This window comes from Limulus polyphemus, unplaced genomic scaffold, assembly GCF_000517525.1.
Source record: "Limulus polyphemus unplaced genomic scaffold, Limulus_polyphemus-2.1.2 Scaffold297, whole genome shotgun sequence".
In the NCBI taxonomy this organism is placed as follows: domain Eukaryota; kingdom Metazoa; phylum Arthropoda; class Merostomata; order Xiphosura; family Limulidae; genus Limulus; species Limulus polyphemus.
This window is the reverse complement of record NW_013665907.1, coordinates 271,776-299,708: the sequence shown is the minus strand read 5'-3', so window position 1 is coordinate 299,708 and position 27,933 is coordinate 271,776. Positions and strand designations below refer to the sequence as shown.

The 27,933-nt window shown below is 32.8% G+C and overlaps 1 protein-coding gene across 7 annotated transcripts in view; it reads left to right on the top strand.

The window, feature by feature from the left end:
- Positions 1 to 27,933, top strand: part of LOC106457153 (vesicular acetylcholine transporter-like) — a 316,981-nt gene that overhangs the window by 241,621 nt on the left and 47,427 nt on the right. For all 7 annotated transcript variants that reach the window (XM_022382971.1, XM_022382972.1, XM_022382970.1 and 4 more), the window contains 6 exons: positions 36 to 213; positions 6,588 to 6,793; positions 9,688 to 9,788; positions 17,019 to 17,144; positions 20,490 to 20,612; positions 25,325 to 25,457. In XM_022382971.1, the coding sequence (XP_022238679.1) occupies positions 36 to 213; positions 6,588 to 6,793; positions 9,688 to 9,788; positions 17,019 to 17,144; positions 20,490 to 20,612; positions 25,325 to 25,457 (867 nt within the window). The remainder of the gene's footprint in view (positions 1 to 35; positions 214 to 6,587; positions 6,794 to 9,687; positions 9,789 to 17,018; positions 17,145 to 20,489; positions 20,613 to 25,324; positions 25,458 to 27,933) is intronic.

The window sequence follows — 27,933 nt, the reverse complement described above, 5'->3', positions numbered from 1 at the left end:
ATAGATATTTATCATTATTATGTATTTTCTTTCAGTTCTATATCCTACATCTAGGTGACACAAAAAACGACATAAAAGAAGATATCCTAGTGGAAAAATTAGGTGCAATTGTTCAAATGTCTAAGGATCAGGAACAAAGAGAACCACCAATAGGTCTATTAACAACGCAAAACAGAAGATGCTGGGCTGGTACATACCACAAACTTCAAAAAAGTAAATAGTAACTGATTTCGGTTTTGTTTGAATCTGCACAGGAATGTAAATCTATTATCTTTGACGCAGGATGTTTATTAAATTATCTACTGCACTAATATTACTATAAACCAATTTTCTCTCTAAAAACACCAGGTAGAGTCTCAGTTTAGATTCTGGTTACTAAATTTAAAAACGTTCTTGAAATAATCTTTAATGTGAAGTTGACTATTTATCATTATTTTTCTTCATACACCTCGAGGAGTAACCACCAATATAAGGCGATATCGTTAAAGTGAATGAAACTTTCAACAAGAGGCTAAATTTAATTCTAACTTATATCAATTGAGTTAGCTTTAGAATATTGCTTTTTTTGTCAGATGGTTTCATTCATTACTGGAGAATCGAGGCTATCTATTAAAACCAATAAGTGTTGTGAACTTGATGAAATTTGCTTACATGTTAACATACTAGAACAGACAAATATTTTATGTTAGGTTCGCTTTAGTTAACCTCATCAGATGATTATGTTCAATATCAATAATCGTTTCATCACACATTATAAATTTGGGTTACTTGTCGCTAAATTATCTTATATATTACAAATATAAAATCTGCACAATAACAATTTCATTACATTTTTCGGTTTTCGAGGAATATCGTTCTTATAAACAAACAGATTTTTCCCAAAATGTGGGATAGCTTTTAACAAAAATGTTTTAACACACATTGGGTATTTTGTAGGTTTCAAGTTCTACGCCTTCAGTATGTTTATAGACTCCAAGAGTAAATTTACTACTATGCATTTTGTCACACATTAAAGTTTTGGAGGATTCTATCAGCTGTTTTCGAAAGGTTTACTTACAATGATGGAGATATTCCTATAACCCTTACATCATAGGCCAGGCTTTTGTCTTCTTGGTTCTTTTTGATACCGGCAGTGGTCACAGCACAGATAGTCCGTTGTGTAGCTTTGCACTTAGTAACATACAAACAAAACAAAATGCTTGATATATAGATATTCTTACTTATCATCAACTAGTCTCATTCACTATTAATGAAAAATTTCACTAAAAGAATAGTCACAAATAAACTATTCAGTAAACTCTAGTTTCGTATTTCGATATTTCACTCACCAAGAGAAACGACTTCTTGCTAACAGTATCATCAGAATCTTTCAGTGAAGTTAGCTTGATTCTCTTTGAGAGAAACTTTCAAATAAAAGAGTTTTCACAAACTAGGTTTTTATTGAACTTTGCTTGCTTATCGCTATATTTTTGTTTATTTTTTTGCGATGAAGGAAACCTTTCCAATAACAAAATCATAAATTGAGCCTTTAGTGAATTCTACGGGATGATTATAAGGAAAGTCTCATGTTTAAAATGATTACATATTAAAAGATACTTGTCTTAGTGATACAATGTTTCACCAGAGGCACATCGAGATTCAAAGGTTTTTATTCGGTGGACGTTACTTATTTTCATATTTTTTTCATTATAAAGGAAAACCCCCAATCAAATAAACGATACAACTTGAGTCTTCAGGGTGCTTTATATGAGTTTTATTCAAAGTAAGAGAAATTGTTTACTGTTAATTTCATTAGAGGTTGAGATCAATGGAGTCTACTTGATGTAGCTGTATTTCTCTGTTGACTTGTAACTCTAAACAAAATATTTCGAATTTCTTCTTTGAAATTTCGGACAGTTTTACTCAAGTTCAAAGCATAGATTTTGTTTAATGTATTGTCACAGACTGATACTTATAACTTTTGAAAACTACCTACTTTTCAAAACAAACAAATTCACGTAGGAATGTTAGCAGAATTTGCTTATTCCTTGCTAGATTTTGTTTATAAAATGTTTTAGGTTATTTATTTCATTTGAGGATAGAGCTTTTGTAAATTCTAAAGATGTTTGTTAAACTTTTGCTAACAAAGGTCGGATCTCCCAGGCTGAGGAAAGTTTTTCATTAAAGAAAATGGGTTACTGGATAGGATTTCAATGTTACTATTTTCGCAAAGAAACTTTGTTTACTTTAATTATTCCATTATATAATTTTCTTCGCCATGTAGAAAGCTCTCTCATAGGGACTGAATATAAATATAACCTATATAGCTATATAATAACCCTAGTCTACTTATTAGTTAGCTATGTGTTCTTTAGAAGACTTTGATTTCTGACTTGTTTACACCATACGTTTATGTGTTAACCTGCTGTTTTCTTCTTCAATAAAGTCCTCAGGAGGACTTTGTCAACATAGGTCGTGATTCGATCATGGAAAAGCAGGTATGATAGAGCCTATCTGAAAATATACGCAGGATATGAAAACAGCATAAAGTCAGAATACAATTCTGAAACTACAACACAATATGGTCACAGCTAGTACACACTGAATCACATAAAGACCCAATGGAGAATAAAAACACAATTTACAACCTCCTTTGTGTTTGGGTGAACTCTAATACAATGGAGAAATATAAAGCCCAATAAAATTGAAATTCAGGAGAGTAATAGGTATACAAGACTGTGTAATACTTGCGTATTGAAGTACATTATGCTAATATAATAGTAAATTGACAAAGAACGATTTACATGCATAATGAAGTAGTTTTATTTAGGGGAACATACCAATTGACAATTTACTATTAAGACTCTGTAATACCGACCTATTTGCAATAACCCATTAAGCAATACTATACAATAATACAAAAAGAATGAAATAGGCATTGCACACGAGAAAAGAAATATCAAAGCCTTTTACATCCACTTAACCAATAATACACTCGGTTAACTTGGAAAATTAGTCAGCAAAACCTGCATACTCCTCTTTAAAGCATTCAAATAGTTAGTTGATTAAAGTCCTAATGGGAGAAATCCTGTACGAATGAATGGATAGCACGCCATCCTTACTACCAAGACCCTCCCCTCCCCCCAGTGGCACAGCGGTAAGTCTATCGGTTTATAACGCTAAAAAACAGGGTGTCTATACCCGTGGTGGGCAGCGCACAGATAGCTCATTGTGTAGGTTTGTGCTGAACAACAAACAAATAAAACCGAAGATCAACAGAAACAATCCTTCTCGGGATTTCCCTGAAGAAGGAAGTAGACTAGTAGCCAAAATGTAGGACATGAACTAGTTCGTGGTCGGTTTCTGTTAAAAAAATAACTAGACTTATGTAATCGTATAGGCCACTAACTATGATAAGGAGTAGTGCGTTTCATTTTCTTATCACCTTGTTCCTGACAAATTCATCAGCTTGAGTTAAAGACTATTTACGTATTTCTTTACAGTTTCAGTTTTTACGAAATTCTGTAATTTAATCTGTTTATTGCAATATGACTTGATATTGATGAATTCTCATAACCTTGACTAAATCCATAGGCTGATATTTTTGTTTGTATTTGCTCTTCTTCCCGGTAACTTTTCTACGCTTCTAAGAACATCTATAGATCATCTCTTGAAATTTAGTGACAGAAATTTTCTCTTTCTCAACAATTTTTACTAGTTTCAAAAACTATCCCAAGTGACCCTTTCACGACATGTTGATGTTTCAGGAAATACTGCTTGTTTTCGAAAGATGAGTTTAATTGTTTCTTCATAACCAAACTGTCGAAACTCGAATTGTTGCTTTAATGTATGTCATTCGTTATCGCCAGAGAGTTTGAATGGCGTCGAATTAAGTCCAGGATACAAGGATATATTCATTCATAATTCAGAGTCGAGAAAAATTTAACTGTCAGATCATTTGTTTTTGATAACCTCAAGGCTAAATTTTAACTGTTTTCACTAGTTGACTCTTCAGTATTTTATTTATTTTTCTTTTTTCTTTTTTTTTTTTACGTTTGAAGATTTTACGGTTTGGGACATTATACGATTGTGTTTTCTTGTCACTAGATGGCAGTAAAGGCCCAATAGAATTTTTCTAATTATGAAGAAGAGGCTCACTTTCAATCCATGAATTCCTACATAACATTATGGTTAATAAGAAAGTAACATAATATTTATATTATAGATTAAAATACTTATAGTTCTAAATAGTTTATATATGTATATATATATATATATATATATGTATGTCATATCGAATGTGTTAACCATAATAATATAACTTATAGGAAATCTAGAATAAGAGTTGTTTTTTATTCAACCAATCCTCACTATAAAACTGAGATGATACCTAAGTATTCTAATAACAATAATTTTTAGATAGTTTCTCTATTTTTGACAAGAAAATTACAGTATTGCTAAACAATATTTGGCCACTATTATAAAAATACGCAATCAAAATTAATTGAACTCTACAGTACAGGTATAGCAACATGCAAAAACAGAAGTCTTTACTTACTCCATATAAGTCTTTACACTCGTAGGTTGGATTTGTGCACCAAACAAAGAGTGCTCACAATTGAAAGACTGAAACAAAGTGTCTTCGGGTACATCATAATAGTTGCTTAGTGAATCACCACAAAATAAGTGTATTTCTCATTTTCTTGAAACAGTCCAGATTAGAGATAAGTATTCAGCTATCTAAATGCGATTTTTCTTAGTAAATATTCTTTGGACAAATACACGGTTAAATAGAGAGCTGTAAGTTAGTCATCTAGTTAGAACTCATACAGTTTAACATATTGATTTCTGGTTGGAGCTGGAGTGATTTGGTTTGGTTGGAATAATTTGCTTGTCCAAAGTGAGCATACCATTGTTCTTTGAACATGTTGTAATTCCAATGTAGTTAATATTCATATTCTAGTTATAGCCTTGAGATTTTACCTGCCTGCACACGAACTGGTTTATTATATTTTGTATGGTTGGCTATCTCGGACAGTGTGTGTTGTCAATGAAACGTTAATTATTAGGGCCAGTTATATTCTTGTCGTGAATTGAAGGAATAAGTCGAGATCAATTCACTATTTAAGCTGAACTTTTGAAACTGCTTATTACTTTTCGTGGGGAAAAATATAAACCTGTATTTAACAACTCGTAGTTAATTTGTTGGTTACATTCGTAAACTTAATTTGACCTTATCTTCTTGTCATCAACTAATTGCTTTACCTTTTGGAGTTTAAAATTTTTACCTTGAGGAGGTTGGTTACAGGTTATACTTTATGAGGATTTGCACGCTTGTTCACATAAAAGTGATTTAACAACCAATTAGGGATAACTTCTGAGTGCACTAAATCCTTCACAGTTTTTGAATTTTAGCTCGTTTTGGGTAATTTTTACAAAACGTTTTTAGTTGTACAACGAAACCTCCCAGAAAAGACTAATTATAATATTTCTTTGTATGACTGGGCTATGATGAGGATTCTTGCCTTTAGAGAAATGAAGAAAAGATCCAGTCGGCACTGGCTCCTTCAGCTGACAGTTCCCTTACATAATGTGAACTTTATAGGGTTTTACTTATGTATCTACTAACAGTTTCTCTCATAATCATAGAAATTGTTTGTTAGAATTAATACCAGACCACCACATTCATCACCGTAAGAAAAACATTTATCCAGAATTTTATCTAATAACATTTTTACATTTCTTTGATTTAATAGTTTTCCCTATATGAGCTGAGAGTGGTTTAGTGATTAACGTGCTAGACTGTGGATTCGAGAGTTCATGATTCACGTCCGTTGCCCCAAATAAGTAATAAATGATCGTGCTCTATACTTTGGGGTAGTGGGTACGTTACAAAAGTGACAGTCAAATCTCACTGTTCGATTAGAGTAGTTCAAGAGTTAGCAGTGGGTATTATTAACTAGCTGTCTTCACATTTCAAAATTATTATATAAAGATATATCTTTTTATATAAGCCCACTACAATCATGTGACGTGATTAGCATTTGAGTATTCATTTTAAAAATCTGCTTTTGTTTATATAAAATATGCATCTGTAATGTATTTTATTTGTTTCTCTATTATATTGTACTGTTTTATCAATCATTCAAAATATTCTTGAAATAAGACTTTCTGTGTGACTAAAACTTTAAAAGTACAATCAAATGTCGTTTGATTACAGAAATACAACAACTCTGTCAAATGCTAATTGTATTTTATATCTGGTGAGTTTTACATTCCAATACCGCTTTGTGTAGAATAATATTCACTGACTGTCAAATCGTGTATTTCGTAGCATATTGGTATCATTATAAAACAATATATGGAATGGCAAAGACAGTGTCAGCAGTAGTTCAAAACTTGGGATAATTTTAGAAATTACTTTGAAAACGTACATAGGAAGCGAACTAAGGCTAAACATATAGACAAACAATTTACTCGTGGGTGTATTCACTACAAAAAACCTTTAAATTGTTATATCACATTATAACATGCTATATACATGCTCATTTCCATAAGTATTTACTAACCTTTCTGCAAGTTTCTGATTATTTAATTTGAAATTATAGGTGGAGTCAATAAACACTCTTTAAACATGCTGGAAAGTAGTTTGTTTCTACTGTGTCTAGATGAGCCACTGACCTCCAAGCCCAACTACTCCAGTATCCGTAGGGAGTCAATTAACCTTGAGGTGGAAACAATGGCAAGTCACATTCTCCATGGAGGTGGTAGTGATTTCAATAGTGGTAACCGCTGGTTTGACAAGTTTTTACAGGTTAGTAATCCAATACAGATTATTTTTGCACATTAGGATTTGCTTTTTATAAATGGTGTGTTAAAGAGTTTGCTATTTTCAAGGTTTGTGCCCAAATGATCAAGATTTTGTACAATCAAATATTTTTGAAAGATGTGAAAGATGGCCTGTTTGCTTCCATTTCAATTACCATTAAAATGACAAACTTATTTCAAAAAAGATCAGCAAAAATTATCGAAAATTCAGTAAAATTATTGTAAACTATAAATTTTGATTTTTGGATGATCCATTTAAATCAATCTTACTATAAAAACCTGATATCAAATTTATATAGATCAAAATTTCTGAAAAATTTATAGTTTACATTTTTCTGTAATACTCGCTAATAATGTGGAATATAGGTAACCTTAATTAACGTTAGAGCTTCACCAGTTCAGTCCGCTAAACAGGAGATTTATTAAGGATATGGAATTATGAAGTATTGCTAGAATGCTTACTGACTGGGTTACTGATAGATAGAATAACGAGATTGGAGAAAGAGCATGACACAGAATACAATCTTTGTTATGTGTAAAGCATAAATACGGCGTGTGTACCTGCAGTTTCTTATGATTGACAGTCAGGTTCATATCACCTATCAGACTGATTAATACAAGGTTTCCTAGGTTCAACGAATTCTCGCATTTACTTAGCATTTTGGTTTGGTTTGAATTTCGCGAAAAGCTACACGAGGGCTATCTGCGCTAGCCGTACCTAATTTAGCATTGCAAGACTAGAGGGAAGGCAGCTAGTCTCACCACTCACCACCAACTCTTGGGTTACGCTTTTACCAACGAAAATTGGGATTGATGGACTCATTATAGCGTTCCCACGGCTGAAAGGGCGAGAATGTTTGGGGATTCGAACTCCTGTTCTACCATTGAAGGATACTGCTGTCAACATCTTTATACAAATAACATTAAGCAATGATAACCACAGGCGATAACAGGTATTAACAACTTCGAAAGTGACAAAGAAACGAAAGTAAATTGAAACGATATCAATTTAACGGATTTCTTGATCAAGTGTTATTTCAAATCTGTACATGTTAAGAATAAAGATATAATTTATTACAATTAATTTACTATTACACTTTCATGTACCATATTTCCCTGCATATCTTACTTCAGGCGTGTCCCAAAGCTTTAGTTTTACAACCAGTAGACTTTAAAATTGAGCTGGTCGAGAATTCCATCAGCCCTTTCTGCCTTCCACATCTCACAGACATCATATCCCTTGGACGCTGAATAAAAATGAAATATAGAAATATTCTTTAACAACGAATCCATACATGAATATAAAACTTTCAAACGAAGAAAAATGCATTGCACAATCAACTCTTTATCTTGATTTAATAACGTACTTTAAGACATAACGAAACTGCAAAGAAAACTTTAAGAAACTACGTATAATACAAAAACATGCTTGTTTGTTTGTTTCTTGAAGTTCACACAATTCTACTCAAAGGCTAGCTGCACTAGCCATCCCTAATTTAGAAATGATAGACCAGATAGATTACTCTTTACCAATGAAAAGTGAGACTGATCATCATATTATACTGACATTATGGTTGTAAGGACGAACATGTTAGGTGAAGTGATTCAAACTCGTGAGCCGCAGATTGCAAGTTGAAAACCCTTAACCACCAGTCCATGCCGCACTCACTGTAAACCAGATCTTACACAATATGGGGCTCAGATTAGGTAAGCTAACCTTCAATTTTGGTTGTTAGCATTCACCAACATATCGGGGATTTAAAATTTCCAAAATGGGGAAAATTATTTATACTTAATGACATTAGGAAACAAATTATTATGGATCAACTTGAGGCATCAAGCAATCCAGAAAAGATCTAGAACAAGCCATAGCCTAGCCATGATAAGCAAAGCGCAGCATCTTGTAACAGGTGAAAATCTACAAACAAAAACTCTGTGGCAAAGGACTTCCATGTGTCGCAGGCAACAGTATAAAGACAGCATAATCAAGAAAGAATGATCTCCATCCGCGAAAGTAACGAGTAACGAGTGCATAAGCTGCTTCCATAACATGTCCATTCAAATGTCACATACCTCAAACATCTGGAGAATAAGACGGGTATCCATGCTATTTCATATGAAGACATACAAGTCAAGTTGCCAGATGCAACTCCTGTGGATTTATGTGCAATCAAACTATTGAAATAGGTGCTTGGAATCTGTTCTCCTCGTACACTAGTTGGATTGTGGAAAGCATACAGGGAAGAGTAGTGTATTTTAAACATAACAGTTTTACCACGGAGCCTTTTGTAATGGAAAATATGCTGCACGGTTATTCTCAACATTTCAAAATGCATGGTCATCAGGTAGAGCATCACCGAACATGGCGGCCAGTACTGTAATTACGTGAAGAGGTTCCAAAATCGTTTTAAAATATCTTACTTCTGTAAACTCCAGATAAAAAATAGAATTTGACAAGCAGTAGTGAAACAATATGAACATTTCAGAAATATCAGTAATAATAATAATAATACATATATACATCAGTAACTAAAGCTTCTTCTTCTTCCAAGTTTTAAAATATAAAATCTCCTTCTGCAGGAGAATTTAGCCCAAGTGCTATGAATTCAAGGTACTTCAATATTATTGTGTGATATCATATTAATATACTTTATATAACTTTTACTCGGTATTTTCTTGATATAATCTTATATTTGATCCGTTTTGTAAAATGTGCTACTATGAAAGCATTGAGATAGAATAATATGTAATAATTTCTTATATTTTCGGTGTACCTATCGCCTTTAGTTTAATTGAGAACAATTATGACAATATTAATACTGCTGTAGAATGTAAATTTGAAGTATTTCAAGTATAATTTCAATTTCTGAAATCTTGCAGTTTGTAGTGAGTCGTGATGGAGTTTGCGGTCTGGTCGTTGAACACTCCGTGTCGGAAGGAATCACTGTTGTCAGATTCATGCATGATTTTCTAACTTATATGTGAGTATATATATATATGTAAGATACTGTTTGTGAATTCCATATACTATTCATAATTTCACCTATTCAAACATTCCAATTAAAAACAATCAAAATATCCCGTTCAAAAACTTTTGTATGATTAATCCTTTACTTTTATTTCTTATTACTTTTTTGTTTACATGTTACAACATGAGCTAACAAACAAATTTAAAAGGTCATCAGACATTTGTCTGACCTGCCTCCCACCCTCACTCCCTTCACCCATTATGCCATTGCTGCATTCATTGGTGAAAACGTGGCTTTCAGTGCCTTTGAAAGAGTAGATAATTATAGATTTTTTCATCCATACAAGCAGTGTTTACTGTTTATGCAAATACAGAGATTTAATATGCTATATTGAAACGATACTAAATAAGCAAAGCAGCAAATCATGTAAAACGTACACCCGATTTAACGTCGTAGTGAAGATTCATGTACCGGAACTACATATTCACATTGTCTGGAGTTTTGTAAGCAGCATTATGTCACCCAAAATTAATCATTTTTGGGAAAGGTATGTATCAGCTCTCTTTCTGACACAGAATCCTCATGAGGGGGATTTCAAATCTGAGACTTGTCATAAGAATATATGTATAGATACTGTGAAATTATTTTATACTTATATCACTTATGGACCAGTGTTCAGTTTTATCCTGTCTTGAGCTTTCCATAATCTTTCATTTGGATGTATTGTGTCACCTGATTTTCATATGAAAGCTTCCCTCTGTCAAAATTATCAGTAAAGTGTGATAAACATAGTCACATGCTTTTGAGTATATTTGAAATATATTGCGAAATTCTCCTGTTAGAGAATTCATTTAGAAGAAAATACTAAAATAATACTAATAATACCAGAGACTTTAAATCAGATAAACTTTTGTAAAGCTACATTCAACACAAATCATAACTCCTCATGACAACTTATGTTTTGTATTAATTATATTTCACGATTGTTAGTAAACATTAATTTTAATCTCCCCTGTTACCTTTTGAAAGGTTTCACTTTGCATGGGATAACCCTTTAACCTGGGCAGTTATATATTCATGATATGTATACATAAGTGTGAAGAGTAGTCTATTATAAATTTACAACATATGACAAATTCCCTTCGAATTTTATTTATTTATATTTCATATCATGAAGAGCTTCACAGTAGAATTTGTAGGCAATTAAATACGTTTTTAAAAGCATGTATAATTATATAATTTATATATTTATATTTATAGAATATATATATAATTTATAGTAAAACGCCAAGGAGAATTTACATTGCTTGTTTTACACGTACTGGTTAAAACCCATGAGGGGGTTTGTTTGTTTGCTTCTTTCTTTCTTTTAAGACAAAGCCACTTTGGGCTATCTGTGCCCACCGCAGGGAATCGAACCTCCGTATTTTAGCGTTGTAAATCTTTAGACTTACTGTTATATTTACGGGTTATATTTTTACTTCAGTAGTTTTGTTTCTGTTATATTGAAAGTGAATTTAATCGGGATCTTAATCCATAATGTTACTACAGTCATATAGAGACTGCAGGAAAACCATTCTGATAAAGTTGGAGGTATCTTATGGTATAACTAAAAAGATAAAAACAAGTATTTTAAGTTAACAAAGGCTCACAAACCTAAGTTTTTCATATTTCCAGCCACCCTTTAATATAAATGACTGTTTCATGAGAAAAATGGACAAGGAGTTTGGGATCACAGTAACCCTTTTTAACCACAAGCCTCTGAAGACACCTGCTGCAGCTCCTATGGGCATTTGATCTGATTAAATGTGGTCTTGGAAGCCCATATCCACGTATAGTGGATATTATGTGTGTGGACATAGATTGACCTTGTTTTCCTATCACAAAAAAATAGCTTGTTACAATGTAAATTACAGCATTGAGTAAACGTTCGTCACTATGGTTATCACTATGGATATGAAGAATATACTAAGGTTGAAATACTACTATTATATATTCTTCTAATTCTTGAAATTCCCCAAAAGACTACATAAAGAATGTAGTGTTAAAGGATAAAATAGGCCTAACACTAACGTTTTATGACAAGCATTATTATTTATGGTCATTCTTCGCCAGATTGTAAAAGGCTTTCACGCCATAACAAATGTTGTTGTAACAATTCGTTTATATATATATATGATTACCAATATGTTCGTTGTATCTCAAACGGACTGGGGAGTACTGGATTGAGCGAAACGTGTCGTTGATAATGACTATGATGAATATATTGTGATTGAAATACTGTTATTAGTCACTCTTCTAATTCTTGAAAATCCCTAAATTAAAATATTAGTGATGAATGTGCGCATGTAGCGCTTTGTATAGATTTGCGCGAAAATACTAAAGCAAACAAATCTAATAAAGATGCTAGTCAGTGTGTGCTATTCGAAAAAGCAGTAGTGTTAATTATTAATAGTTGTTATAAATGAACTGCAAGTAAAAATAATAGTCAAAACAGAAACACCCACCTTTCCATAAATTCGAATTAGTGTCTATCAATTCAAGAATACCAACAAGTTTCGGTATGAATTAATGACTCTCACTAAATAGTAAATAAAAAATGTAGTTCAAATTTTCATAACTTTACTTGTCTTGGTCTGTTTGGGAAAGCAAAGTGCTTAGCGTCTTTTTCTAAGTTTCAAACTTGCTTTCAACATCACCAGAAAACTTCGAATACAGCCTCTTTGTTAACAGTTAAAACAAATTTTACGATCAAATCCTAAATTTGATCACCATAGGAAACTGCTGAACATCATCACTTTGCCAAAAATAACGATGAAATAGGAAAAATATGAATTCTTGGTGATGATTTGAATTGATTCTCAAAGCTATGAACAAGGAGCAAAATTTTAAAATATAAATATATTACCATAGAGTGAGGCTACCTGGTATCACATTTGAATGGTTTGGTTTGGTTTGAATTTCGCGCAAAGCTACACGAGGGCCGTCCCTAATTTAGCAGTGTAAGACTAGAGGGAAGGCAGCTAGTCATCACCACCCACCGCCAACTCTTCGGCTACTCTTTTACCAACGAATAGTGGGATTGACCGTCACATTATAATGTCCCCACGACTGAAAGGGCGAGCATGTTTGGTGTGACGGGAATCCGAACCCGCGAGTCGAGCGCCGTAACCACCTGGCCATGCCGGGCCACCACATTTAAATGAGTGGGTGAACAAACCAATCTTATTTATTTACTTTCTGAATTTGAATTAATAAATTGTTGAAATTCGATGATGAGTTTGCAAAAGCTTTTGACAAAGGTATATTAAGTCTGATAAGTATTGGAATATTTCACTACCTAATTCCAGCAAGTAGGTTTACTTAAATCAGGGTGTAAAATTCTGCCAAGAAATTATGTTCCAGTGTTACCAGAAAACTACTTTCAGTTTAGCCATAGACGTTCATGAATTATTACAAACATTTGTTTATTGGTGAAAATCTAATAGAGTTTATTCTTTGAAACATCGGCTAATAATTCATAAACCTTTCCTTTATAGAACATTTGAAGTTCATATTTGATAATATTTCATTATCAAAAAATGCAGCAATTTCATTGCAACACGTCTAATTTGTCCACCAGTTACAAGTCATAAAGTGGCATTACTGTCATTAAGTAGCGAAATGCTAAGTTTTATATCTAAAAAAGTACAATATATCAAAAGCTTTCATTAACACTAAACAAAGCTTGACTTAGGTCCACCGCATCAACAAACACAACCAAGAAATTAACGAAATATTTAAATAACACATTACACATTAAACTCACCAAAATATTGTCATAAAACAAAACTAAGTTTAATCAACACAGTTCAATTTTCATTATACATATATATGCAAAACTGTATCTTAAAGTAACTTAGTAATTATTGATCACACGAATTTTCGAGTGTTTATACATTTTCATTTTAAGGGTAGTTGAGAATTTAATAAATTGCCTTCATCAAATATAGTTTGCAAACAGATGAAAACAAACTATAACGGTTATCGATAATAGTTAACACAAACAAAACATACACAAAACACGATTTATGAACAATAGGAGAAAGCAGTGATTGTAAACAAATTTTGTCGTTACATTTGTCCAATGGGCGGAAAACTCTTCGTAACACTATATAGACTAAATGCTATGAGTATTATAAAAGATACAAATAGTACAGCACATCGCCACCATATGTCTTTTCTACAATAAAACAGTGATAAAAATAATACAACACATCGCCAACATATGTCTCCTCATCACCAAACCACTGATAAAAACTGTACAGCACATCACTATGTCTCCTCTTCACTACAAAAGTGACCCCTGTTGTAACTGTTGTTATAAGTGGCATTAAGCTTAAAAGCGGTTAAAGTCAGTGATAAATATGCTAGATGTAGCAAGATATGAATAAAGGATTACAGACCGCTTCTGTTGATGAAGAAGTGTTTTAGTGCATGATTCCATCATCGTGTGGTAAGACAATATATGAGGATTGAATGTTCACAGCTATTGCAAAAGCTGTTTCTTTTACTACATGAGTATCTTCAAAATATGTAGGGAGAGCAATAACCGCTTGGTGAAAAAGTGTCAAATTAAGTAGAGATTCATTCTGTGGGACAATTGTATGCTAACTTCCTTGGCAATCAAGAAATGTTTCCACCTATTTTTCTCAATATAGGAGGGCCTTACTATTCATTGGCATCAGGGTAATTGCACTAGCATATGGCAACAACAGGGTCAAAGAACATGGTTTCTACAAAGTATGGCAATTAACTGTACTATTCTGCAGGATATAGAAGTCGATATTTCCATCACCATACTTTCACTTCTGTCATGTACTCACATAAATAGATTAAAATGGTGTCAGTTGTACTTTTTCGTTCTTCTCATCATTGAGTATATGCATGTTATCTGGTTGAAGAATGATTTATCTAAAAAAAAAAATAAACAGATAATAATACTCTACATTCTATAGATTCACTAGACTTATTTTACCACAATTGCAACCGAGTTTTGTGTGTGTGCCATGCTATCAGTGAAATGCATCTCATTGGACGTCTGGCATAGTAAAGAGACCAGCCTTGTGAAGTCTGTTTCTAACCATCTGTACAATTAAATAGCATTCAGTTACACCTGCGAATATTTGATTCAATCTTACAACAGGTACCCTATTATAGTGATACGCCAGAATTAACAAATAGTGGTCATCCGTTTGTGTTACATATAATAGTCTGTTTTCTGCAGTTCCAGTATAAAAGTAAGGAGTTGAAATGTGTAGTGACTGAATGAAAAGTTGAAAATCTTTGCATAGACTCAGCCTTATAGCAACTAATACAGTGAACGCACGTAAATTATTTGCTATATAAAAAAAAAGAGTAGGCAGAACCAAAGATAACCATCGAATCATCCATATACGTGAAGCATATACTGCCTACATATGATTGTTTTCGACGTGTTCTTTTCAAATTTGATATTTCCAGGTGGTACTTTTACACGTACTAAGTAGTTTATGGTTTGTCATTAGGGCATGCACAGTCACCATATCACATGTTTATTTTAGTATGGTTAAAAACTTTATCTAGTTAGTTCTTGTCTTGAAATAATGAAGCCATTTCGTTGGATATGGCAAAAAAGTTTTATAAGACAAATGTTTAAGTTGAAAAAAAAGGCCTACAACTGTCATTTTTAACTAAATGCAAAAAAATAAGATAATATCAATATTCGTAAAAGTGAATTGCAACATCAAAAATAAGAAAGTGGAATATCAACTAAAAATTTAAAGAGAAGCTATTGAATATTGCTATTAAACACAAAAGTAGTTTCATAGCCAAGAAAGAAAAATAAATACATTTATTGCATCTAACTTCATTGAAAGAAATAAAGGAAAATTTGGCGGAATGAGAAAGAAATTCACGGATAAGAACATAGAAAAAATTGATGGACTCGTATTAAGATTAACATGACGTGAGTGTGAATTTTAAATAACGCAGATTTTGAAAAAAATGTTTAATGATACACGATATTGATTGTCTTCTTTTACTTTCCAATAAAGATTTAAATTTCGCGCAATTTCATCACGCATTCAAGCTTTATAGATATCAGCGTTGTGTTTTGTAAACTGATTGTTTTAAATTTATAATATTTGACTGGTAATCAGAAGAGGTACAGTGGCTTTTATTTTTTGTTTTTAGGGATCTAGCAATGACCAGTATATGAGTTGCCTGAACTTTCTACAATTTAAGTAGAAACCAAATAAAAATTAATGAGCATGAATAATACATCTTAATGTGGATTTCAAACATCTTAAGAAATGTTCACCATTAGATTTTTTTAAATGATTCTGGGTCTGTCTTTTAAGCTTCGAAACGTTCCAAATTAGATGGTTTTGTTCCAGGAAATTTAATTATTTTTAAACCTATGTGCATTATCTGTGTAATTGTAACACATGTAATCCTACTTGCGTGTTAAAAATATCTTTTTATACTTCATTGGAACAATATTTACAGTTCCTGGATAAACAAAAAGCATCGGTGATTTAAATTATAGTTGACTTCAGATGTTATTTTATCTAATTAGTTCGTTTAGTGTTGTGAATCAGGAGTCAGAATACACTTCAATGTCCACTAGCAAACTTTTTTATTTGCACATGCACCAAATTTCCTTGTTAAGAACTAGAACAAGCCAGCTTTCATTCCTCATTAGCTATTAAATATTGTTAAGAAAGTATTAATTTCTTTTTTTACGTATATAAAACATATTTCAAGCATAATTTTGATATATTTCGTTACGCCAAAAATAAATAAATAACATAAACAACTTATCCTTCTCATGTATAATTTTTTTTTTTTTTTTACCCACTGCATAAAATCATTATTCGGTTTCACATAAATCAGGTCCAAAGGCAAACTGGTTGGCACTTTCGTGAAGACAGATTTGTTAGGGTAATAAAATGTGGGTGTGTATGGTAAGTTTATTATGACAGCTAACCTGTGAGTTAACTTACAAGTCTTCACGACAACGATGAATTCGATTTATTATTAACACGTTCATGTTCTGAAGGCAAATCTATGTGTAACGAAATATTTTTGGATATGAGAAAAAACATAATAACCAAAGACTTAGTTTTAATTCCAAGTCAGTAGAAGAGGTTAAAGCGATTGCTCACTTCCAATCTAATTTTTCTCGTTTATCTAACGCATGATATTGTGGTATTATTTCAGAGAGACCCCTCCACCTGATGAAACTTGTCAGTCAACAGTATTCATTCAGTCACCAATTAAATTGAATTGGGAACTTTCTGATGACATTTTATGCACAATAAACGACGCTGAAAAGAAGATGAACAGGTGGGTATTTTACGTCATAATAAAATGTAGAGATGTAGAATTCTAGTTTTAAAGATTGTATTAGTTTCAGAAATTTAGATTTTCACTGCGTTTATAGTGTCCAACTGATATCTCCAAGTTGTATTTTAAATTCAGAATGAACTTCATTTTTCTCATGCGAGCTATAATTGTACATATTACATACCGTTATTAAGACATAGAATAGGCCAAATTTTTCGTACTTGTTAACACTAACCAATTACACTACAAAAAAAATACAAAACATAGTTAACACAAAATTAATACACAAGCAAACCCAAAACACATACACACAAACCGAACTAACCTAATTACAAGCACTATTTATTTTCTTTTTTGTAGAAAATGTTAGCAGACCCCTTAAAGAGATCTTGAAAGCATTCTCTTGACATAAGTATTAGATTCCATGCTGATAAAACTATACAACGAACGAAATCCTCTTGGAAACATTTACAAAATACAATGCAACAACTGTTCGGCCTTTTACATGATTGAAATAAACCACGAAGTTGACACACGAATAAAATAACACCAAAAACTCCTCAAGAGCAGGAACGCATGAATAAAAACAACCATAATTTTTCAATCCAAAACGCTACTACCCTAAAACATACACCAGGCATTAATAATAGAAGAATAAGAGAGCCTTACTAATTAAATATAACGAATCTATCATTAACAAACACTTAGGCACACAAATCGGTACATTTTTAATTACTATTTCCCCTCCCCCCCCCCAAGTGGCACAGCGGTATGTCTGCGGACTTACAACGCTATAAACCGGGTTTCGATACCTGTGGTGAGCAGAACACAGATAGCCATCTGTATAGCTTTGTGCTTAACAACAAACAAACCATTTCCTCAAACTATTTTCAATATCCTCAATCTACTATCATACAAACTACAACATTGTACGTACATGTGATTAGAGATTCTATAGAACTAACACTTTGTGAAATGTATAATAATTGCACCCGCAATCGAAACGTCTAACAAAAGTTTAAGAAAAAACTACTGAAAAGTTGTAATTTCTTCAAATTCCTGTCAGCAATAGGAAAAGACAAAAAATTATGTACTACTAGTAAGTTTACATTACGCCACGTAAGCACTTCAGTATTTAAAGTGTCAAGTAATGTAGCTAACATTGGAGTTTATTAATTATTGTGTGATCTTGGAGTAAGGACCATGAAATTAAATGGGGACAGACCGACATTCCCAAAAATTTCTACCAGAATATGCGATGTTCCACGAAATTTAATTTGAGAGAGAGAAAGCTATAATTACAGGTAACAATAATATAGGTTTCTGGAATTATTACAAGAATTTTATCGTCTTATGTTCCTAATATAAAATTATACACATACTACTGTTTATGTAATACAACAACCTAAATGAATATTAGACCTACATGTGGAATTGATTTTACGTTCATTTTTCGGAACTATAGCCTTTCGGAATATCGGACTGTAACCAATTAACTTTATCGCAGTGTTTGTTAAAATTCATATTGTTATTCATTGTAGTATATAAACACATATATCTTATGATTTGAGTAGTCAGCTAACAAATACCCAAAATACTATAAAGACTCTCTGTCTAATAAAGGGAACCCAATCCCGTATTTTAGCGTTATTCGTAAACTTATCACTGACCCACTGGGGGACTACTTCTGTGTGTCTTTAAGCTTACGTTTATAATTTTCAAACCTTTCTTTATATCGAAATGGTATTTTTTATTTTTTGAAACAACTGACTCTAATTTTGAACTTATAGGCTAGAGAATAGGCAGTTAGTTAATTGCACTGACCGCCATCTCTTGGACTACTCTTGCCTAACTGAATAGTGGGATTTGCCTGTCTATCTCTTAGCACACTCATAGCCCGAAAGTATGGAGAGCGTTTTCACAGAAACGGGACACAAACCATGAACCTTAGGATCATATTCCGAGCTTTCTAGAATAAGTTACTTTATGTTACATTTTAGCCAAAGCTTTGTGAAATTTATAATAATTGCACCCGCAATCGAAACGTCTTACAAAAGGTTAAGAAAAACTACTGTATTTTCACATACATATTGCACTATTTTGTCTACAATAAGTGTACTCTAACGTTTCATTTGTTGAAGAGTTCATTATGAGTATTATTTGGTTAAAATGTTGGGTTAGCGGAATGTATGTAAATAACGTTGCTTCCAGATACAGGCTTGCGTTTTATAATTTCATTGGCATGTACAATATAAAAATGGCATTTTCAAACCTACGAACACAGTTTATTGTCTTTTTGTTGCTGTTACAACATTCATCCAGTTATATTACACGTATATAATACTTTAAATTAGATTACAAGGACCCCAGTGGCACAGCGGTATGTCTGGGAACTTACACAGCTAGAAACCGGGTTTTGATACCTGTGATGGGCATCGCACAGATAGCCTATTGTGTAGCTTTGTGCTTAACTTCAAACAAATAGATTACAAGAAATTTGTTTCCACTAGTGGCCCAATTAAATCGTTAATAGCGTTAATAACTGTTTATACGTGACGCTTTTTGATGCAACCGCATTCCGACACATTGGTCATGCTTTAAAAATCGAAATATAACCATTGTCTTAAATATATATATATATGTGTGTGTGTGCGTGTGTGAAGAAAAAAGTGGGTTCTTGTGAAAAATGTGCACCATATGCTAAATGTGTTTTGCTGAGGTAATTGTAAAAAAATCTGGCTTAGAATCACCTTATCTAAGCATCTCAGGCACGCTTCATTATCAGCTCTGATTGAAATATTAGATACACTAAATTAAATAGGAATATTACCCAGATAACGAATTTGGCAGGATTCTGCAAAAAAAGAAAATATTATATTTGTACCGTAGTATTAACTCTACATAATAAAAATCAATAGCCTTTAATGTTATCTTTTGTTTCTATTTATTAAAACAGGATATGTTGATTTAGTTTGTACTTTAAGTATCACACATCGTCTGCCAAAATTCAATCTATTAAAACACAACCTATGTTATTTTTAAGTTATGAAAACTGTGTGGTGTAAACCACACATATTTCACCGAGTAACACTTCCTCTTAGCTTAGGCACTTTTACGATACTGAGTAATGGATATGCTAGAAAAAAGCTAAAGTTAAAACTTCGTGATAATTTTATATGCCAATCGTTTTCTTCCCGTGATTTCCGTGAATTATAAACTTGTTTGTTTTGATCATGTATTTTGGATTATTTTTGATATGTATATAGTGTGCAATGTTATAATGAATTGTAAACACATACAAAAAATTTGGAAACTTGTGTTACTAATGATTTATTCATATTTTAGACTTGTTAGTGACCTGGATCTTTATATCCTACGATTCAGCGACTACGGCAGACAGTTTATAAAAAGTAACAAGATGAGTCCCGATGCTTACATCCAGTTGGCACTTCAACTTACTTACTACAAGTAAGTATGAACATATTACATCCAGTTGGCACTTCAACTTACTTACTACAACTAAGTATGAGCATATTACATCCAGTTGGCACTTCAACTTACTTACTACAAGTAAGTATGAACATATTACATTCAGTTGGCACTTCAACTTACTTACTACAAGTAAGTATGAACATATTACATCCAGTTGGCACTTCAACTTACTTACTACAAGTAAGTATGAGCATATTACATCCAGTTGGCACTTCAACTTACTTACTACAAGTAAGTATGAGCATATTACATCCAGTTGGCACTTCAACTTACTTACTACAAGTAAGTATAAACATATTACATCCAGTTGGTACTTCAACTTACTTACTACAAGTAAGTATGAACATATTACATCCAGTTGGCACTTCAACTTACTTACTACAACTAAGTTTGTCTGCGTTAATGTGGGAAATAAACTTCATTTATCAAAGCGGCCTGGGAAAAACAAAATTCAAATTAAATCTCGGTATCAGGATAATAATGATATAATTATCATTCATTACTGCCTGTCTCAGGCAATTGTATCCTTTAAATTTGATGTTTGATGCTGTTTCCGAAGAAAGAAACCTGAAATACGTAATTTTTCTTTATTTTTAAATAAGAAATAAACTAAAATGTTCAAAACGACAATTGCATTCTCCATAATAGACAAATTATGATACTAGAGAAAGTTAATAGTGTTTTTTGTGAAAATGTATTTCATTAGATGTAACATAACTCATACCACAAGGCTAAATATATCTTTGTGTTTAATTGTTTGATCATACATGACACTACGCTAACAGTTAGATCAGGATATAAATACCTTACATTTCAACGAATTGTTTAAAATTTAAACTCTTTGCGAAATGTGTGACATCCCTCTTACAATACTGGTAACTTATGTATTTTAATATATTTACACCTTTATATAGATAATTTGTATTGCATGATTCCATAGTATACTGATATACCATAATCGGTTAGAAATTGTTTCCTCTACAACAATTAGTGCAACTTTTACGTTGTAGTTCCTTCAAACATCAGATGTATAATGAATTTAATATGAAATATACGACAATACCAAAAAACATCTTTAATACGGACGTTTCGGAATTTCCTTAAATTCCATCATCAGAGTTAACATCTAAAAAATATCATTCAAAGTGTGGCATGCGGCTATGGGCTCCATAAAACCCGACAGCACCGAGTTATCTGCATACTGTGAATGCGTTAGTCGCTACAGACCTTAATTCTTATTAAATCCTGGACTATATGTTCAATGCCAGGTGTTCGGGTTCGTTTCACAACAGTTTTAAATAGCTTACTTTAACTAAGAGATTTTTTGTAACTAAACAATGTTTCTCATTACAGCGTTCAATAGTATTATATTTTATCAACATATTACCACAGTGTATTTAAGAGTGGGCAAATGTCACTCGAACACTGTTAGCACTAGTCCTACATTTTATAACCTTTGCTCATTGATGGTTCTCAGTTTCTTTTCACATGACATTCTTACTACAACTGGCCGATAATGGGTGGTGATCTTTATAAATTATACGGAACAGTGTAGCATAGGATTCTAAGTTAGATTTAATTGAGATGGGTGGATCCATTATTACCATCAACGTGCTGTACTTATACTATTGAGAATAGGATGTATACCTTATAGTGTTATAAGAGTTGTTACCTAAAGATCAAATATGCCCTATTAAATGTGTTTAACATCACATCAAATCAGTGCTAAGAAACGAACTGCAGTTTCTGCTTTTTGTTTGAACCGAACCTTATTTTATTCATATCCAATGTTATGTATTTGGTGTTTATTACCTAAATTTGTACAAAACTGTTTACCACTCTAGTATTTAAATGTGGTCTAACTCTAACTTTTATTGTTAATAATTTTTAAAGAGCACCAATATAAAATTTTAACAAATATTTTTATGCAGATGTATGTAGTACTGCTACTTTGTTGATCAAACATATTTAGCTTCTGAATTCTTATCGTTTTGTAGTTTTAGAAAATACCGTTATTTATTAGGAAAGTTACGACTGCTCTTTGAGAGTAATAACTACGTTAGTATTACGTCTGCAGAATTTTATATTTCTGCTGACCTGACGGATGTACTTGGAAATAAAGCTAATTTAGGCTTGCTCAGAATGTATGAGTAGAAATCTGGTAAAATAAGTTAAAAATTAAGATAAATATTAGGTTAGTAACGTCAACAATAGGTTTTTGGATAGCTGAGATCTCTGGAGCACATTTCTTTTACAAAAAAAAAAGACTTAAACAACCACAGAATAAATAATCTTAGCAAAGAGTAGCCCAAAAGTTGGCAGTAGATGCTGACGTCCGGTTCCTTTCCCTGTGATCAGCAGTTCAAAATTAGGGATGGCAGAAAACAGCCTTAGTAGCTTTTCAATAAGCGAAACAGAAACCAACAGAAATTTGAAATGCACTTGAGCAAATAAACATTTTTGTAGTCTATTCTATTTACTTCACCAACACTTGGGTAATATATTTGTTTAAGAAAAGGCAACATCCAATTGATTGACTAATTCTTTTCACTCTTACACTGCCACGTTTATATAAATTAACACCTCTCCCAGTGCCAGGCTTTTGTTTAGATACACAGTTTAAAAAAATGCATGTTTATTTATCTGGAATGTAAAACTAATAAACTTTAGGAAGTTTCAGGGGAATTACCCTCTACTTAAGATGCCACAAAATTTCAATCTCACATTGAAGTGCTCTAGAGCAACAGATACTCAAAATTAAAAAAGGTATAAGACACAGAATTGTCGCTAGACTACACTGAAACGATTATAACCCATTATCATTTTATATTTTTGTATGCTGAAAGTATATCTTAAGAAGTGTCCGGGAAAGACTTAATAGTTAGCATTTTCGAACAGTGAATCTCAGGGTCCAGGATTCGTGTCATGTTTCCGTAAAATCGCACTCTGCATTTCGGGACCGTAGGTGCATTATAAAAGTAACAGTCCAATCCCACTATTCGATTGCAAATGTTAGTGGTAGATTATGTGTACTAGCTTCCTTCCCTCTAGTCTAGTCTATCAGTTCAAAATGAAGGATAGCTAACGAAGATATCCATTTCTTTCGCTTTGCGAGAATATCCGTAACAAAGAAACAAAATATTGAGGCGTTGCTAAGTTCCTAATTTTTAAGAATATATATCAAATAAATCTCAATATTCCAAATCATTAATAGTTAATTAACTGAATTAATACAAAAATTGTTAAAGAGTAGCTTAAATACATCTTCCAACTCGGCATTATTACATAAAACTAACTACCAGAATAAACCAGCCATTACGCGTATAATCATGATGAATATCAACAAACAAAACTGACCTATCAATATGCGTATAATTAGGATAAATACTAACAACCAGAATCGAACCATCAGTACGCGTCTAGTTAGGATGAGTATTAACTTGTTTTGAGTACAGGGAGTGGTCCACAATATTTATTTCTACAATGAATTCTGTTTAAAAGCAACTAAGAGTTTTAGCTATTTGTTTCACAAATATGTTTTGTGGTGTTCATGAAGATGTGTGTACAAATAAGAATAATACCAATATATATATACATATATATATAATGTATTATTCTCTTCAAGATTTTGATATTTGTTTGTTTATTTGTTCTAATCTACACAAAATAATATGTATGCTAGTCAGCACCCACTGGAAATTCTTGGGCTACTATAATTTAATTTTGACGTCAGTCCAAAGTACAGAGGGCGAGTTTGCGACAAGGGCCACATCTGGCTCAGTTGAGAGCAATAAAATAAACTAAATTTTATAGATTTTTACAACAGAAGTAGAAGAAAAAATATGGCTGCGAATAGTATATCACATTATAGCATGTCAGCTATTTCTTCTTGGTACTCATTAATATTTTAGACTATGAATCTTTTTTATATCCCTCAGATGAATTTTGCATAATGTAAGAAAACGTATAAGAAATAGTTAATACATGTCTGTCGCGAAAACTATACATTACTTAACATATCGGACAAAAATAACCGTATTATTCATATAACCTTGGTAACGATGCCTAACAGTAGAAAGTTTATTGGCTGCTTCCGGGTAACTTTACTCGAAGAGATTATATATGAAAGTGTATTGACTGGTTCCGTGTATCTTTACTCGAAGGCTTTATACAGAAGTTTTAGTGACTGGTTCTGGGTTACTTTACTCGACGACGTTATAAAGAAATTTATTAACTGCTCCTGAGTAACTTTACTCGAAGACATTATATAGAAATTTTATTGGCATGTCCTGCATTTTTTACTTGAAGACAATATAAATAAAGTTTATTGACTGGTTCTGAGTATCTTTACAAGAAGGCATTCTAGAAAATGTTTATTAACTACTTTCGGGTGACTGTACTGGAAGATATTATACAGAAAGTTTATTGACTGCTTCCGAGTAACTTTACTCAAACACATTATTCAGAAATTTTATTGACTTCTTCATGGTTAATATTACTCGAAGAAATTTTATAACAAGTTGATTGACTGCTTGTAAATAATTTTACTTGAGTAAATTGAAAACTTTACTAACATTCCAGTTGTTAAGTCTTATTTAGAAGGTTAACACTAAATTACTCGATCTTGGGAATGTCATTACGCAAGTGCTTGTCTTATTATTATTGAATACTTTTGTTCCTTATTATAGAGTACACCGAAAACTTGTGTCCACTTATGAAAGTGCCAGTCTTCGAGCATTTCACCTAGGTCGTGTTGACAATATAAGAGCTGCAACATCAGAAGCTTTGAAGTGGTCGCAAGCGATGTGCGATGAGAGCCAGGCAAGTATCCTAACAGTTTGAACAGTTATAAGACACCTTTTATACGTAGTTGGTTCTTACAAACATAATATAAAAGTTTGTACATTAGCATTCTTCTGGCCCTTTTTTTCTGTTTCTACCGATTATATATAAAATAGTACTATTTTTCCTATACAATACATTCATAGAAACAAGCAGTACTAAAAGAAATAGGACGTTCACAAACATCATTATCTAACCAGTTAGTTTTGTTTGCTTTTCATGGTTTGTTTATTTATTAGCTTAAAGCTTCATAAGCTGTGCGAGATCTGTTCCTCGCGTAGAATGGAACCCGGGATTCCAGCTTCGACTAACCGACCAGAGGGACAATGTAATTGGGAATCGAGAAACTTATTCGTCTTTTGGTGGGTCAGCAGTATGATTACGGAATTACAACGCCAAAATCCGAGGTTTGACTCCCTGCAGTAGACAGAGCACAAATGAAACATTATGCAGCTTCTCCCTAAAACAAACAAATAAAAATCATCTCATTCTTTCACAAGACAAGATGTAATCATTAACGACACTGTGTGTGTGTTTCTATTACAAGGAGTATTGATTTAATTACTTTGTCTTTATTATAATTTTGTTGGTTTGTTTTTGAATTTCGCGCAAAGCTACACGAGGGCTATCTGCGCTAGCTGTCACTGATTTAGCAGTGTAAGACTAGAGGGAAGGCAGCTAGTCATCACCACCCACCGCCAACTCTTGGGCTACTCTTTTACCAACGAATAGTGGGATTGCCCGTCACATTATAACGCCCCCACGGCTGAAAGGACGAGCATGTTTGGTGGGACGGGGAGTCGAACCCGCGACCCTCAGATTGGGAGTCGAGTGCCTTAACCACCTGGCCATGCCGGGCCGATTTATAATTTTGTGCAAATCGTTTCATGAGAAGAGTAAAAAATAATAACTTTTCGCTCTCAAACACTGAACTAATGTGTGAGGAATATTGCTTTGTAATACGTAGATGTTTCTTCATGTTGGGATTGCCTATAAAACACTTGGAATCTTAGCACATATGTTTTTTGTACAATATGTCAATAATTTCGGGATTAAATCCTTTATCTCTAGCTACATGTTTCAAGATAATTAACTCTTGTTTTAAGTCACAATCGTGAATGCAGATATTTAAAGCTATAAATACAAACGGCGGATAATTTTTGTATCCGTGAGTGACACGATCTATTGTATGGTAGTACAGCCACAGAAAACGGTTTACTATAAGTAGATGTTGTGAGACGTCCTTTACCCCGCTTAACGGTCAGAGGTGTCCCTTGTCTGTGCTCTCATATGTGTTAACCAGAATTGTCATGAGGTTTGTGGGTTCATTAATAGACTACTTTATCAATACGTATGCGAGTCTGGGAGCTGGTTTTGAGGTGTCAGATTGTTGCTCACTTGTTACGGACTTGAAATCCTTTTATTTAGGAAATATTTCGGGATTTCATTTTTTTTATTGGTGGGTGTATCATGGATCTTGCTTCTGATTCAATGGGGATTTTTAATTAGTTTTTGTTTCATAAGCCAATATTAACAGATAATCCAGAACGTTTGGTTTATTTTGAGGAATTTGTAGATGCTGGGATTGTACGAGTTCGGGATTTATTATATGAAGTGGTTCCATAGTTTTAAGAAAGAGGGCTATTATTGATTTGTGCAAGAAGGTTAATGTTTCTTTTAGTTCGATCATTATTATTTTCCTGAAACTTGGAGGGTTTTACTTCTACAAGTTATTGATCTTTAGCTCTTACCATAGTTTCCTTGTCTATTTACAAGCCTTCTGGTGATGGTTATTTTCGTTTTGTGGAGTTGTCTTTGAAGTATATCTTTCGTATATTACAGGTTCGTATGTAATTTTCGGTAGTACATAATCTTTGGGGTTCTGTGGTACTACGTACTGAGTGGGGAAAAATATTATGTCTCATTGCGATCCTTTTGTGGGGTTGAGGTTAGGTGAGTTACATTTTTTATTCTTGCATCATGCAATTACAACAAATGTGAAACTGGTTCATATGGTCTTGCATCCAACTGATTATTGTTCCTTATGTCAGGAATCATTAGAATCTATTACCCATTTATTATTTCCGTGAGAACTGCAGAATTTTGTTTTTCATTTAATTTCAACTATGATGGGTCATGTTCTCACAGGTCATGAGAAATGTCTATGTGCTTTGGTGGATTCTCTTACGGGCATATCTAAGGCTTATGCTAAGTTGTGCCGTACTTTTGGGTAAGTGGTCCAATTGTTTATGCGACAAACTGCTTTTGGCGAAAGACAAATTTATTTATTTATTGTACTATTTTAAAGCTCGGTTAAAACAAGATTTTGTTTTTTCCGTAGGTTTTCTCAAAAGTGTAATTTGGATGTTTTTATTTTTTGTAATCTACAGTTGGTAAGTTGGTAGAACGTGGTACTCAGGGTTATATGGCCCGGCATGGCCAGGCGGTTAGGGCA